Raw genomic sequence first — 14,958 nt, 5'->3', positions numbered from 1 at the left:
AAGATTCTGTATTCATTTATTCTTACTCTTTTCATCTCATAAAACAACCTGCAGAAAAGAAACCTCATTTACAGCTATGGTTTCAAAGGTTCTGACACTAAGTTATTATGCTCATTCTTCATTGCTAGAGCTGGATTTCATGTCAAATTAGGTAATTTATTTGGTGCTCACAGGTTATTAATATCCTTTATTCCCACTCTTTGACTAATTTTGTTTTTTAATAATATTTCATGCCATTATTCTTCTCAAGTTTTTCTAGACTGGAAATTGAGAATGTTATATTTCTTATTTCCCCTCTCAAATCTGCTACACAGAAAAACCTTCACATTTAGTCTCTTTTAATATCTTTTTTTGCAGCTTTCACTTGTCTTTGCGAAAGTGGAATCTTTTGATTCAGCATTACAAGTTACAGGTTACATTAAGACCCAGGAGTCTCATCTGGATTCATAGAACTGCTACACAGGTCTTTTATATCCATATCATAGAAAAAAATGGAACTGGTCTTATGGTACAGCACCAAAAGAGAGATATTGACAATGGACAAAGTGGTAATGAAAATAGTCTAGAATATCTTAGCCTAAAGAAGTCTAGAATTCTAATTTAGTGTGAAGTCAGCTATTTACTACTAGGATATTAGAATATACTTATTTGTCACAAAGCCCTTATAATAAGAGTTTCAATGAAAGTCCTGAGAAACAATTGCTATCAGAATTGATCATAAAAACTACCAGAATATACAGTAATAAATATGAGCATATCCTTAATGTATAATGAACATCTTGGAATTATTTTCTTAGGTAGCTTAATAGAAAAATGTTAAAGGTAAGAATTCTACTAAAATTAATGATAAAAATAAATAAACACCTTACTTTTAGAAGAAATGCAACAAATCCAGAATAGAATTGAAGAGAATTAAGTACTATTACTCATTCAAATACAGGTGTTGATGGTGATAGTTTTTGTTTGGGAGTTGTTTGGGTTTTTCTTCCTCTAGGCTTTTTTTTTTTTCCCTTGATGTTGGAGAAGTAATGATAGCAACTACTATAAGTTGAGGTCTTTATTTTCTCTGGCAGAAAACATCTGTATGGATGTGTGAAATACAGTGGGAAAATAAAGCAAAGAATAAAAGTTCTGGAAAATATTAATGAGTCTCTAACTTTATTGGATCTTAGGGAATTTACTCAGCTGCATGAATCAGTGGAAATTCCAGTAAAGTTCTCTAACGTTCCCTTAACAGGAACTATGTATACCATTATATACACTTTTCATAGCAAACATAGTGAACTGCTTACCACATGCACCTACATGACATATGTCAATTATTTTATTTGAAAATAAAACAAATAATACTGAACCCATCATTTTGGGGTGTTGGATTGTTTTGGTTTTGGTGGTTTTTTTCCCCCTTTTTTTTGTTTGGTTTCGTTTTAATGAGGTTTTTTTATATCCCTAAGTCACACTAAACTTCCCCTGGAAAGCAGAGTAAAATGGCAAAAAACCCTGCAAGGTTTGGTTTGTTTTTTTTTTTTTTTTAATTTCTTTTTAAATTTGAGATAAAAAGTGTGTCACAAGTCTGGTATATTCTGCTTTTAAATGATATTTAATTGCTTAACACTGTCACCAATTGATTTAGAATTCTGCTATGATAGAACTACAGTTCTATAACACAGCTTTATAGTATTCTTCATGCATTCAGATTTATTTCTTTTTCAGTTTAGAAATCTTACACAGGGATAGAAGTAGGCTCTATTGTTTTAAACATATCTTTCATTACTAGTAGTGAGAACTTCACAATTGGTCATGCAATATAGTTGGTGCTCCAAAGATATAACTGTTACACAGAGTGGGAGGAAATAATCAAGACAGAGGGACTTGAAGTAATAGAATCAGAACAGCCCAAGTTGGAAGGGAATTTGAAAAATCATCTGATCCAACATTTCATGGCAAAGGAAGCTGAGATGGGATTATCTAACAAACCTGTTTAGTCACGTTTTGAAAACATCCCTGGCTGGATAGGTTGTTCCAGGGAATGCTTGTTCTTACTGTCAAAAGAATTCTTTCTTATCTCATTATGGAACCTTTCCAAGTGCACCTTGCACCCATTGCCCCTTGTCCTCTCCATGTGACTCAGTGTGAAGAGAGAGCCACCATTATCTTTGTAGCCACCCTCTAAGTACTGGAACACTGTGATGAGGCCCCGCCCGAGCCTTCTCTTCTTCAGGAACTAACGCCTTCAGCCTTTCCTCATAGGAGAAGTTTTTCAGCCCTTTGATAATTTTCATAGCCCTCCTCTGCAGTCTGTCTGTGTTTCTCTGCATCTTTCATGTGCAGCCTGGCAAGCACTGAGTAGAGTGGGATGATCTCTACCACTGCTAATAATGTTTCTGCAGATGCAGCCCATCATCCATTTTGCCTTCACTGTTGCAGCCACACACACTGCTGACTCATGGTAAGCTTCTTGTCCCCCAGGACCCCCAGGTCCCTTTCAGTGACACTGTTCCCCAGCCACACAGATCATGGCCTGCTTTGGGCTCTTTGGTTGTGTCATTCCAGGAGCAGAACCTTGCAGGTGTTTTTCTTAACCTCGCAGTACAGCCTGCTCCTCCAGCCTGTCCAGGTGTCTCTGTTAGATGTCTTTTCCTTCTCACATGTCTGCCTCACCACCAGTCTGGTGTCATCAGCAAACTTGGTGAGGCTGCTTTCAATCCCGTCATCCAGTTCATTTATGAAGATATTCAACATCATGGGGCCCATTACTGATCCTTAGGGAATCCTGCTTGTGATAGGCTTCCAGCCTGAGTGAAAACCATTGATCACCACCCTTTTAGTACAGCCTGTTAGCCAATTCTCTACCCATCTTAAAGACCACCCACCAATCTGTATCTTGCCTTTTTGTGCAGGAAAAGGCTGTGGGAAATGGTGTTGAATACTTTGCTGAATTGCAGGTATGCAACAGCCACTACCCCTCTCCTTGTAAATAGCAGATGTTGAAGAAAGTCAAAAGAAAAGAAAAAAGAAAGAAAAAAGAGAAATTCAAAAGTCAGAAGAAGTCAAAACTAGGGTCTGAGAGGTTTATGACAGTGAAAGGAAGTAGGGTAAGAGGATGAGATTTTTAAATTACTTTAAATTTTCTGGAGCGAGACTGGGACATTACTGCAAGAGATACAGATGATTTGCAATGCATTTTCACCTGTTGAAGTTGTATGAGTTTTGTAAAGTCTATGCACAGTTGCAGAAACTGCACTGTGATCTTAGTTACCTCTCATGTTGAATTGCTTCAGTTTTATTCTCTCTGCACAGGAAACAGAGATTGGCCTTTCTGGCAAAGTATTCTGCTTCCTCTGCCATAAAGCAACTGCCATAAAGCAACACTAAATTTTTAATTAAGAACTAAGCCATATATTTTAATTAAATGCAACTAGAAAAAAATTTCCTTGAGCATGGTCTGAATCACTTCAGACTGTCTGGTTGCACTTTTGATAGAAATTAATCTTTTACAGCTTAGTTTTTTTCCTCATCTGGTTAGTCCTGTTTATAATCGGAAATAGGATAGGGAAATCAGTTCCTTTGGGGCATTTTCAGAACAGTCTACTGCATGCTGAATGGATTATGAATTTCTTGGACAAGCAAGAAATACTCCGGCAAAAATTTTTTAAACGTGTGTTACACCATCTTATCCTAGAAAACATAAATTTCATGTATGCTTCTTTTTTACATAAGACTGAGGGAAACAGGGAGGGAGCAAACAAGGGATAATATACCCTTGAACAGTATCAGATTTGGACTCCTGCCAAATACACGGAAGTCAAATTACAGCCATCATTTTAATATATGTGGAGGTTCATATACTACCTATACTGTAAATTCTGATTTTGTAATGATTCCTACAATGAAGTACAATACAAAGCTCAAGTTGTAAGAAAATGCAAGATTTTCAACTTTTTTTTAATAGGAAGTTTCTAGCCCCAAATGAATGAGGCAAAATGCAGAAAAATACATCAGAGTATTAGAAGCATCTAAAATTTCAAAGGAAAAAACAATCCAGACCATATTGGTTCTAAATGTCTTTTCTTATTAGCAATCCCATGCTTTGGAGATTTGTTTGTGGGCTTTATTTGAAGTAAAGTAGAAGGGAAAAGGAGAGCAGAGGAGTTTGGCTGGCTGGTAGTTTGGTTGTTTTTAATAAATACTAGCTGAAACACTGTTTGGTTTTTTTGCTTGTCTTATTCTTCTTTTTTGCCGTGAGTTCTCTACCATATGTCACAGTCTTCATGAAGTCAACCATTCTTAGAAGACTTTTCCATTACCACATTTTTTTCTGAATCACAGAGCCCATTTTCCAGAATTCATTACAAAAAAATAGTAACTACAAATAGTTTGGGTTTTTTTCCTAGCTTCTCTCTAGACTAAATATCTCTTTATGACCTTCACAGTGAAAATACAGTATTTCTTATGTTTTGAGAATACAGAGTAGAGGATTAGGCCTAGGCATAGAAAGATTTTTGGTTGCAGGACATTTGGCAGCTGTTGTGCTGACTGCTTTCAACCAAAGGATGTTAATCTCTTTGCGATTCCACTGGAATCAGTAGGAGAGAAAGAACGGAAAATAGTACAGAGTTAAATTCCAGAAATAAATTGTCCCAGTTATTTTTTTTATATTGTGAAGAGGCTATATTCATAATGTCCATGTGGATTGATATCTATAATATTTATATTATTTTTATTTATGTGGAATTTTTATATTTAGTTAAATGCATGATACTTTAATGTTACCTTATTCATTTAATCATAGCCAAAATAAAACTAAGGTAAATAATATAGGTTTTTTTACATGTTACAATAAAAAGGAATTCTTCATATTTTTTTAAAGGAAATTTGATAATATATATGACATTTCATCTCTTTACTACATCGTCTATTTGTAATTTTTTTATATGTGTATAGTTCTACCTATACAAATGAATTACTGTGGTTTTTACCAAGCTAATATAAATAAAGCTTTGAATTATGTCAATAAAAAACCTGGAAAGATATTCAACATTTCTTGGTTTTAGTTAAGGAGGCTTATTTAAAATTTCTCTGGCATATTTACTGATACTTTTTTCTTTTTTTTTTTTTTTCTTTTTCTTTACTGTAAACAAATGTAGCTGGTCACTGTGGTATTCCAGATCTTATAGTCAATGGACAAGTAATAGGAGAAAATTATGGATATAGAGACACAGTTGTTTACCAGTGCAGTCCTGGTTTTCGGTTGATTGGTTCTTCTGTAAGAATATGTCAACAAGATCACAACTGGTCTGGTCAGCTTCCATCCTGTGTGCGTAAGTAAGCATGGCAACACGTACTGATTTATGTTACAGGAATATCTGTGTCAAACAAGGACTGAATGATTCTCAAAAGTATGTGGCCACATAAAATCTATGATTCATCTATCAGGTGAAGTTAAGTGTTGTCAGTTAAAATTTCCACTACATCTTTTGGCTACTGAATACCTGCTGTAATGGATGTGAAACTTCTTCAAAAAGTGATAGGACTTAGGAATGCAGTATTCAAATATGAAAATGGCTTTATGACCCATAGTGGCTTTTGGAAATCTTTAATGTACACTTACTTTCACTGTTCTAGTTAGATTAGTAAATACTGTTGAAGTACACTGTCAGCACGGAAGATTAAAATGTTTTCTTTACCAAATTATATTTTCTTTTTTTCTTCTTCCTCACAGAGGTGCTGTTACTTTGATTTGTGGTTTTGGGGGTCTTTTGAGTGAATATTGTCCTCTGTTAATGAGGTTTCTTTTGCATGATGTGTGTCAACACATCACATGAAAGATCTTTGAGTAATAACAGAAAATGCTGTATTTAAAATTCAGGAAAATTTGAGATTCCTCTAAGCACTTTAAAGTAAATTACCGCCATTTTTCAGGTTCAGTAATATTAGTGTATTGAAACTGTATTAATCTGCCTGCAAATATTCTATAGCTCTATCTTTGCAGCAGAAATTCTCTTAATGCCAAGTCATAGTACACAATGTTAATTCATTTGTTCTGTGATGTTTTATTTTTTAATTACTGATTAACCTTTTTTAAATCAACAGTTTGTTACAAAATAGAAGAAAATGTTCACAAAATGTTTTTGGATCATTTTGTGAATATTAATTTGTGTCTGATTTTCCTTAATTTTTTTTCATTTGGTTTTTGTGGGCACAGAAAATAAACTTTACCTTCTGTAGTCAGTTTTTGTGTAAACATAAGAAAAATTTCACTGTGCCCATAATTCTTTTTTTTTTTTTTTTAATAGTCATAAATTTATAGCTTCACTAAGTATTTAGGCCACAAAGATAAAATATTGAGTTGATAATAAGACAAACTTGTAAGAAATAATACCTGAGGAACTAACATAGTGAAATATTTCCTTTCAATTTTAGACTATGCTTAATGAAAATCCAGTGCTTGTTTTTCTCCTGCTTCTTCAGAAGAGTTTTCTTCATTTGCTTTCATTACTGCATGTCAAATTCTATTAAGTTAAATATTTAAGTAAGTTCTTGAACATGAATACATCATGGAAAGTGCGCAGTACCTTATAATATCAAAACTTGAAAATACTATTATGTAATGATTATCTATTGCATAATAAATAATGGAAAGTGATAACAGCTTGTTCTGTTTTTTGGGGGTTTTTTGATTGGTGCTATGCTAGCCATCAGCTGTGGTCACCCCGGTAGTCCTATTTATGGAAGAACAAGTGGAAATGGTTTCAACTTCAATGATGTTGTGACATTTTCATGTAATACGGGGTATGTTATGCAAGGACCAACCAAAGCACAGTGCCAAGCTAATAGGCAGTGGAGCCACCCGCCTCCAATATGCAAAGGTAAGAATGCAGCATTTACAGGTTTCTTACTAAGTGGTGTAAAATTAAGGCTGAAAAATAAACAGAGTTAAAGGAGCACTGTCAAGACAAAGTGATTCCTCTCTCACTAACAGAGAGACTGATTAACTAACACAATAATCTTATTATTAAAGACATTTTGTAATTCTATGATTTTTTATACTCAGGTTGCCAGGATAACAGTTGCAGAGAAACTTTCTTGCGTGTCTGTAGATTGTATTGCTTTTTTAAAAATTTTTTCTACAAGTTACTTAAGTAAAATTATGGAAAGATAATTGAGAGCTTAAATCCTGAAATAATGTTCTCTGCATTTCTAGCCAACATAGTTCTAATAGACACGTAAGAAAACCTACTTTCTTTTTCATTTTACCTTTCCATTGGTACTCCACTGAGCATCTGGACTTCGAAAATTGTTATTCTAATTCATTAACGTTGTCCATTTGTGTTGGTTCTCAGTGCTTCTAGATATTATATGTAAAATACTTTCACTTAGAAAAGTAATACTATTAAATTAGTTCTGTTTGAGTTTTTATAAGCAGTTTTAGAAAGGTTTTGTCACCCCTGCCTTTTTAAAATCACTTATGTGCTTTTTAAATAATTGGTTTTATTTAGAAAACTGTACTTTTTGCTGTAACCTGCATGTATGTATGCAGAAATTCTAATGATTGTTTTTCAGCATCTTCTCTGCAGCTTCTACAGGTTTTTATCTGTACATAAAGTAAATCATGTTTCGTTTTCATAGCAATTTTATTGACTGTATTCTCTTTCCAATAGGTATTCTCCACTTTCATTTGATCACTTTCCCCTAAAAGATACTGCCCAATAATTTACAGAACTTAAATTTTCAAGGGATTCTTTGTTGATGAGAAGATACTATTTTCTAAATTTACAATACTAAACATGTACTGTGTGTTTGGGGTACCTGCTTAATCTCATTTTCAATCCAGTTGCTATCAGTCACCTTGGTATTCTGGTATTGCAGAGTAATGTGTCAAAATGTCTGATAACTTACTGGCATGTAGGGATTGGTAAATATGTTGACCAGGTTATTCTTTGGAATTTTACACAGTCCTGGAATTGTATGTTGGTTTTAGAAGAGAGTCTAAAAACAAAAAGAATTAATCTTGTGTTGGGCATCATTAATCATGTCTGCCATGTGCAGTGAAATCCATTCTAATGATTTTGTTTTATTTGCTTTGAAGTTAAATAATAATAATAAAAGTGTTACCTTGCGTATTTGTAAACTGCCAAAAGTGCAATATTATAGAAAAGGCCGCACACCTTTGTGAAGACTTTGCTTTTGTCGCATAACTTTTTCATATAAATTCAGCAGTGCACTTGCTGTTGTTTGTGGGGTATGCCCAGCCCCCGCCCTGGAGGGATGTCTGCTGAGATAAGGAGATTGCTCAATCTCCCAGCAGGACTCCCCTTGGAAAGGGAGCCACTTTCAGTTACAGTGAGAAGAAGGAGAAGAAGGCAAACCCAGAATCCTCTGGGAGACCCTATGCAGATCCTTTGTAAGCCATTGGCCCTTACCCTCTGACACCCACCCCCTGTATCCCTATAAGGCCCCCTGCCCCTGTGAGGGCAGAGAGATGCTCGTCCCTGGCTCCCCTTCACCGGAGCATGGACTAATAAAGCTGCCTCGTGTGGAACAGCTACACGAGCCTCTTGTCTCTCTCTCCCTGGTCTGGCCTGGAAGGTGCCCTGCAGAGCTGAGCTGGAATCACGAGCTGACAATCACTAACGAGCTGACAGCTTCTGCAGGGGCCCTCCAGCCAGCAGCTGAGGGAAGGCACCGGGCCCTGGGAAGAGGATCTCTTTCGGGCCCATATCTCCGGACCGGTCACAGCTGCCATAGTTTTTATACTGTTTACAACTTTGTTAAATATCTAGTTTCTTAGCTAACCATAATAATGGCGGGAAACAATTGAAATGGTCAAAGTTCCTTGTATTTTATTTCAAGTGTTCACTACTCCTGATTAATGAATAATTTATTGTCATTACTTTAAATACATGCTTAGTAACGTGAACATGGACAACATTCTCAAACACATGGTGTGATTCTTGGGGCTGTCCTGTGCAGGGCCAGGAGCTGGACTTCAGTGATCCTTGTGGGGGAAAAAAAAGACAGAAATGTAGCTCATATTTTCCTCCAAGAAAAAAAAAAATATTATCCATCAATTTAACTAACAAATTGTTCTATCATTTACTGTTAAAGAAGTCAAATACAAGCAGAAAGCTATTTCTGTCCTCAGAAAAAGCATGTTGTCTAGGCCTAGTGTACCAATATTTGAGAACTACTAGAAGAAGCACACAAGCAGACTACAACATTTACAATAGTGGCTAGAGAGGACATGAGCCATAAAATGACTACAATGAGTAATTTAGATGGGAAAAATGATCTTGAATTGTACCTGGCAATAACGTTTTTCCTTTGCAGATTACAGAGCTTTTCAGCATATTTTGATAATTTTATATACACACATCCATGCACGTTTACCTCTGAAATCCAACAAATGTGAATGCAGGGTCCTACACCTGTGGAAGAGTAACCCCAGTAACCCCCATGCACCAGTACAGGCTGGGGGTGGCCTTCTGGAGAGCAGCTGTGCAGAGAAGGACCTAGGGGTCCTGGTAGACAATAAACTTTCCATGAGCCCAGCAGTATGCCTGTGCGGCCATGAACGCCAGTGTTGTCCTGGGCTGCATTAGGAAGAGCATTGCCAGCAGGTCGAGGGAGGTGATCCTGTCCCTCCACTCAGCCATGGTGAAGCACATCTGGAGAACCTGGAGTGGGTCCAATGGAGGGCTAAGAAGGTGTTTAAGGGACTGGAGCATCTCTCTATTATACTGAACTCACAGACAGATGTAAGGCACAAAAGAAAGGGGAAAAAATCCATCTTCAGAAGTTTTCAAAAATAGAAATTTTAAAGTAGCTAAGAACTCAGAAAATTCATCAGTATTCTTAACCATTAAATTTAACCTCTATTTTTAAAAGCTCATACCCACTTGTAGGGATATGTTCTTATTCTATCAGATTCGCCACACTCTTACCTAACTGATCATGTGCCCTTTAGCTCAAACCACCTGTCTTAAAGATGACCCATTATCAAAATGTTAGTATAGGAACATATGTATGTTTGTATTTCTGTGTGAGTTAGACCAAAGGAGCATCTAGCACCAAAATATGTTTCTATTTGTGGAAAATAGTGTATTTAAAGGTAAGAATATAAATTCATTTTAGTGGCCAATAATTTTACAGTATCATCACACTGTAAAGAAGCATTTCCTTTTATTTGTGCTGGGTTTAACATCTTCTGGCTTTAGTGTCTCACTGTTTCACATCTTCTTCCAAATTCACTATCATTATATAAAAAGTTAGGGTATATAAAACCAGGATATCAACACGTTGGATATTTCTTATACAAAGAATAGGAGACCACTTTAGGAGACCATATTTGTATGACTCTCAAGCCTGTGCTCTTTTTCTTTTTAGTGGTCAATTGTTCTGATCCTGGAATTCCTGCAAATTCTATAAGAGAAAGTAAAATCGAACATGGAAATTTCACGTATGGCACAGTGGTATTTTATGACTGCAATCCTGGATATTTTTTATTTGGCTCTTCAGTTTTAATTTGTCAACCAAATGGCCACTGGGACAAACCTCTACCTGAATGTATTAGTAAGTAGATAATGAGTTTGCTTCTACAAAGAATGTGGATACACTAGGTATTATTTTACACAACATTTCCATCAGTCTCATGACAGCAATTACAATAATCATATTTATATATGTGTGTGTGTGTGTGTGTGTGTGCAGTACTGATGGAGGGTCTCAGCAGCTGCTGAAGTAGCATATTGTTATTGTATGTAACAAATAACTTATTAAATGCAATAGCCAAAGCAAACATCTCTGAATGCTCCAGCCTAATCATTCCTGATAGCAGGGATACAAGGTCAAAACCTGTCTGTTGAATTCACCAACATGTGGCTTCCATTGGCCACAGAGTTCTTATCACACCGAAACGTAAAACCTACAGTATGCAATTATTGACTTATATCAGAACAGGAGTTTCTGGACTTCTCTTGGGAAAACAGAAAGATCAGACTATCTATAAAGATACCAGGAGTAATAGCACTGTAGAACACCTAACATGTCCTCTGGACAACATCCTCAGTTTACCACACTAATAGATGTACCTGAACATCATACTCATATGCAACCTATTCACTAAGGGAAGTGGATTAACACAAGTAAGTTATTTTTATTCTGGCTTTTCATGAACAACTTTCTAACTGTGATGCAGATATAGCCAGAGATGTTTCTTATGTTTTTAATTGGCTGCAACAGCTGATTACCTGGTTCTATTAGTCTGTGAAAAGGGTTTGGTTTAGGATCAATGTTTTTCACTGAGAAAGGCCTTTCTTCTAGGGATTAAAGGGAAAACAGTCTAAGGGTTCCTTATTCAGGAATCATGGACTGATATTTGCAATATTGTAGATATTTGTTCTTAGGAGGCTTCACTAGTTCTACTGTTATCTCTAAAAATAGGAAAAAAAATCAACTTTTTCTATTTTCTTATATTGCTAAAACTTTCAGTTATGGAACTTCTCCCTTTCTTTGATGGGATAAGTAGCTTGATTGCAAGTCACAGTTAAAACAAAGTGTCTATTGGTTTCACATTAAATTTAAAGGCAGCATTACCCTTTCAGAAAGACAAATATTGCTTAATAGTAAATTATCTCCAAACAGAAATTAATTTAAAGGTAAACTTGCAAAGATTTCTTCTTTCTACATTTGTATTATAATCTCTTAGTCATTTTTATCTCATTTGTCATAAGTAATTTAATAATACAGCCTTTACTCTTTTTTTAAAAGAGCTTTGGGAGTAAAAGTGCTATATGTACTTTTGAAAAGGGCATCTTCTGCTTTATTTCTGTCATTTATATAGAGGGGTCAGTGAATTCTATCTTAAGTGGTATCTATGGTATTTTGTAATCATGAGCTTAACAAAACTTTTTAAGAGCCTCTTTTTAAGAGCTTCTGGAGTGTTTTGTAAATTATCGCTGGAATGGGACTTTTTAAAATGGCATGTATTGATAGCACAAGGGGTAGTGGTTTAACCTAAAAAGGGTTCATTTATATTAGATAGAAAGAAGATTTTTTTTTTCAATGAGGGTGGTAAAAGAGAAAGGAAGAAATGAATTAGTATTAGGGAAAAAAAAAAAAAAGAAATTCAATCAACTTTTCATATGAAATCCCAGCTCAAAAACATTAATATCAAATCAAATTCTGTAAAATGCATAATCAAGGGTAATATTAAGGGTGCTATAACTTTTTAAGTCAATTATTAGGGATCCAAGTCCTCTAGATGTAAGTGTAAACAGAAAAGTGTGTGTATATGAAAGCCCAAAGCTGGAAACTGTAAGGCACCAGTATGAAATTAACTGTGTCCTGTATGACGTCCGAGTAGGGCAAAAGAATACATCAAGAACTCTACAGATAATAAAATATTCTGAAAAACTGTGAATGTTTTTCACAAGAAAAAGGTCTCTTTTTGTTGAAGCCTGCATGACCAAAACGCCTTTTTATTAACAATGTTCTAAGTTTTCATTCTCAGCAATCATCCATAACTGATAGCAGATTTTAGTTAGAAGCAAGTGATTAAAAAAATAACATGCTGACAACAAGTGCTTGTTATGCATAGGTGACTATTCTGGCCATTTTACTCAAAGTCCTCAAAGCCTGCAGAATGGTCACAGGGGTCAGTGAGACTAGGTAGGAGTCAAAGTCAGTCAATAACTTACCACATTCCTAAATCCTTTGTGCTCCTGTCAGGAAGGTTCTGCACCATGAAAGTTGGACCTTTGGGAGAAAGTGTCAATAAATGCAAATCAGTGTATATATCTATCTATCTATCTATCTATATATATATATATCAGTATATATATATAAATATATATACACATATAAATTAAAGCTCTAAGACCAAAAATAACCATTTAAGAAAGACAAATTGTCATGATTTTAGTCTTATGCTGTATTGTACAATCATTGTACAGTTGCATTTATCTGAAATGCCATGGAATTGAACATATGCTTAACCCTGATCAGGCTTCTGATCTGGATTTTTCTCTAATAAAAAAGTCCTGCTGAAAATAGTATTTAATACAATGAAGTTTTGATAAAAATTACATTTGTATGATTTAGCTACCTGTTCTACTACACTGATATTTGCAGCTCTAATTTGTGGGTTTCTTGGTACATAAATACAACTATCTCTGGCCAAGATAATCTACATGCCATGGACAGGTGTAAGATAAAAAGAAGTCAAACATCAGGCTTAGATTCAGTTTGTGTATATAGTGAATTTGGTTTATGAATTTTAACTGTGCATTTCCCACACTTGATTTATTTAGCTTACTTTTAAATTAACTCCTTGCTCTTCATTATTAAAAGAGAGATGAAGTTCTGCATATTTTCTACCACAGCAGTGACTTTGGCAGATACAGTGTTCCTGTAATTTTTCTCTGAAGAGTACAAGCATGAATGCATGTTTTTGTGTGTGTGTAGGTTCATGCCATAAAGATCAACTTAGTGAATTAGTGGTTTTGAACATCAATATCTGTATCTGAAATACCTTTTTTTGACATCTCCAAACATTTCTCTCACAGCTTTTGGTTTGACGCATATTTTGCGTTCTAATCCCATGATGTTCCCCTTTCCCCCAAACCCTAAAAATGGTAACCCCTTCACAAAGTTTATGTGTGCAGTTATGAAAATGAAAACTACAAATTGTTTGATCAGTGATAATAACCTTCTTTCATCTCCAATAATTATGCATTGTAGTGATTGACTGTGGACATCCTGGAGTTCCTCCTAACGCAGTCCTGTCTGGAGATAAATACACCTTTGGTTCTACTGTTCATTATACCTGCACAGGGAGACGGTCACTGTTAGGGCAGTCATCTCGCACATGTCAGTTAAATGGACACTGGAGTGGATCTCTTCCTCATTGCTCAGGTAATAGTTGTGAATTAATCCTAAAGTTGTTTTAAATTTATTTTTCTTTTTCAGAAGGCCATTTAAAAATCTGTAAAATCATGTATAAAACTGAATTACCATCTCACTAGGAGTAAAAAATGTAAAACCATAATATGAATAAAGTATTAGCAAGAAAATAATCTGGAAGAAGTAGACTTTCTTGGTGGCACTTAATATGAACAAAAAATTTCACATTCAATTGACTGTTAACAAAATGAGCTTGTTTTGAAAATATTTTTATGTGATTTCTGGCAAGAGTATTAATTTCCACAATGAAATCTTGCAACATTGTCTCTTGAAGATAATGGGTTAATTTTTTTTTTTTTCTTTTAACTTGTAAAATGTCTAGTGACTTGATGACACCTCAGATATAACTTGATTGTGTAATATGTCCATCTGTATAATAAGGCCAGGTGGGCTCCACATAATTTCAAGATAAGATGCTCAGTTTTTGAGGGAACACCATCTAATCCTTGTAATAGTTTGGCCCTCCCTGAAGTCAAGATATGTTTTCTGAAAAACTTATTGCTTAGGAATATTGTGTTTCACAGCTTCAGTTTGATTCACTTTAAGAGCAGGGATCAAGTGAAAAACAGAAATCGAAGTCACACACTAATTTGGGATTTGATTAAATCCCATTTGTTATTACAGACTATGTAAACAAATACTGTGATAAAGGTTAACCCTGTTATCAGTTTTAATTCTCAGTAAATACTGGCGGAAGTTCTTTCTTTTCCTGCTTATGTTTCATTATATGATTGAAGAAATCAGAGGGGTTTTGAATCTTATTTAAAGCTATGTAATTCAGAGAACTTAGACATGTTCAATGGCAGAAAGTAAGAAGAAAACAAGTGACATGATTTTCTTGGATTAGAGCTATGTCAAAACTAGAGGTGAAAATAACTGATATGCAAATCTGACTATGCTATACTAGTTTCACACTTAAAATCCAAGGTTCTTTACAGTATTAGTAAATAATAGAATCATAGAATGGTAGAAGTCAGAAGGACCTTTACAAATTTC

General features: G+C 35.0%; 1 protein-coding gene across 3 annotated transcripts in view; it reads left to right on the top strand.

The window, feature by feature from the left end:
* CSMD3 (CUB and Sushi multiple domains 3) overlaps positions 1–14,958 on the top strand; it is a 613,513-nt gene that overhangs the window by 550,525 nt on the left and 48,030 nt on the right. For all 3 annotated transcript variants that reach the window (XM_010404839.4, XM_010404843.4, XM_010404841.4), the window contains 4 exons: positions 5,148–5,321; positions 6,696–6,869; positions 10,387–10,572; positions 13,741–13,914. In XM_010404839.4, the coding sequence (XP_010403141.2) occupies positions 5,148–5,321; positions 6,696–6,869; positions 10,387–10,572; positions 13,741–13,914 (708 nt within the window). The remainder of the gene's footprint in view (positions 1–5,147; positions 5,322–6,695; positions 6,870–10,386; positions 10,573–13,740; positions 13,915–14,958) is intronic.

This window comes from Corvus cornix, chromosome 2 (assembly GCF_000738735.6).
Source record: "Corvus cornix cornix isolate S_Up_H32 chromosome 2, ASM73873v5, whole genome shotgun sequence".
Classification (NCBI taxonomy): domain Eukaryota; kingdom Metazoa; phylum Chordata; class Aves; order Passeriformes; family Corvidae; genus Corvus; species Corvus cornix.
The sequence above is the reverse complement of the archived record's forward strand: the minus strand, read 5'-3'. Positions and strand labels throughout refer to the sequence as shown.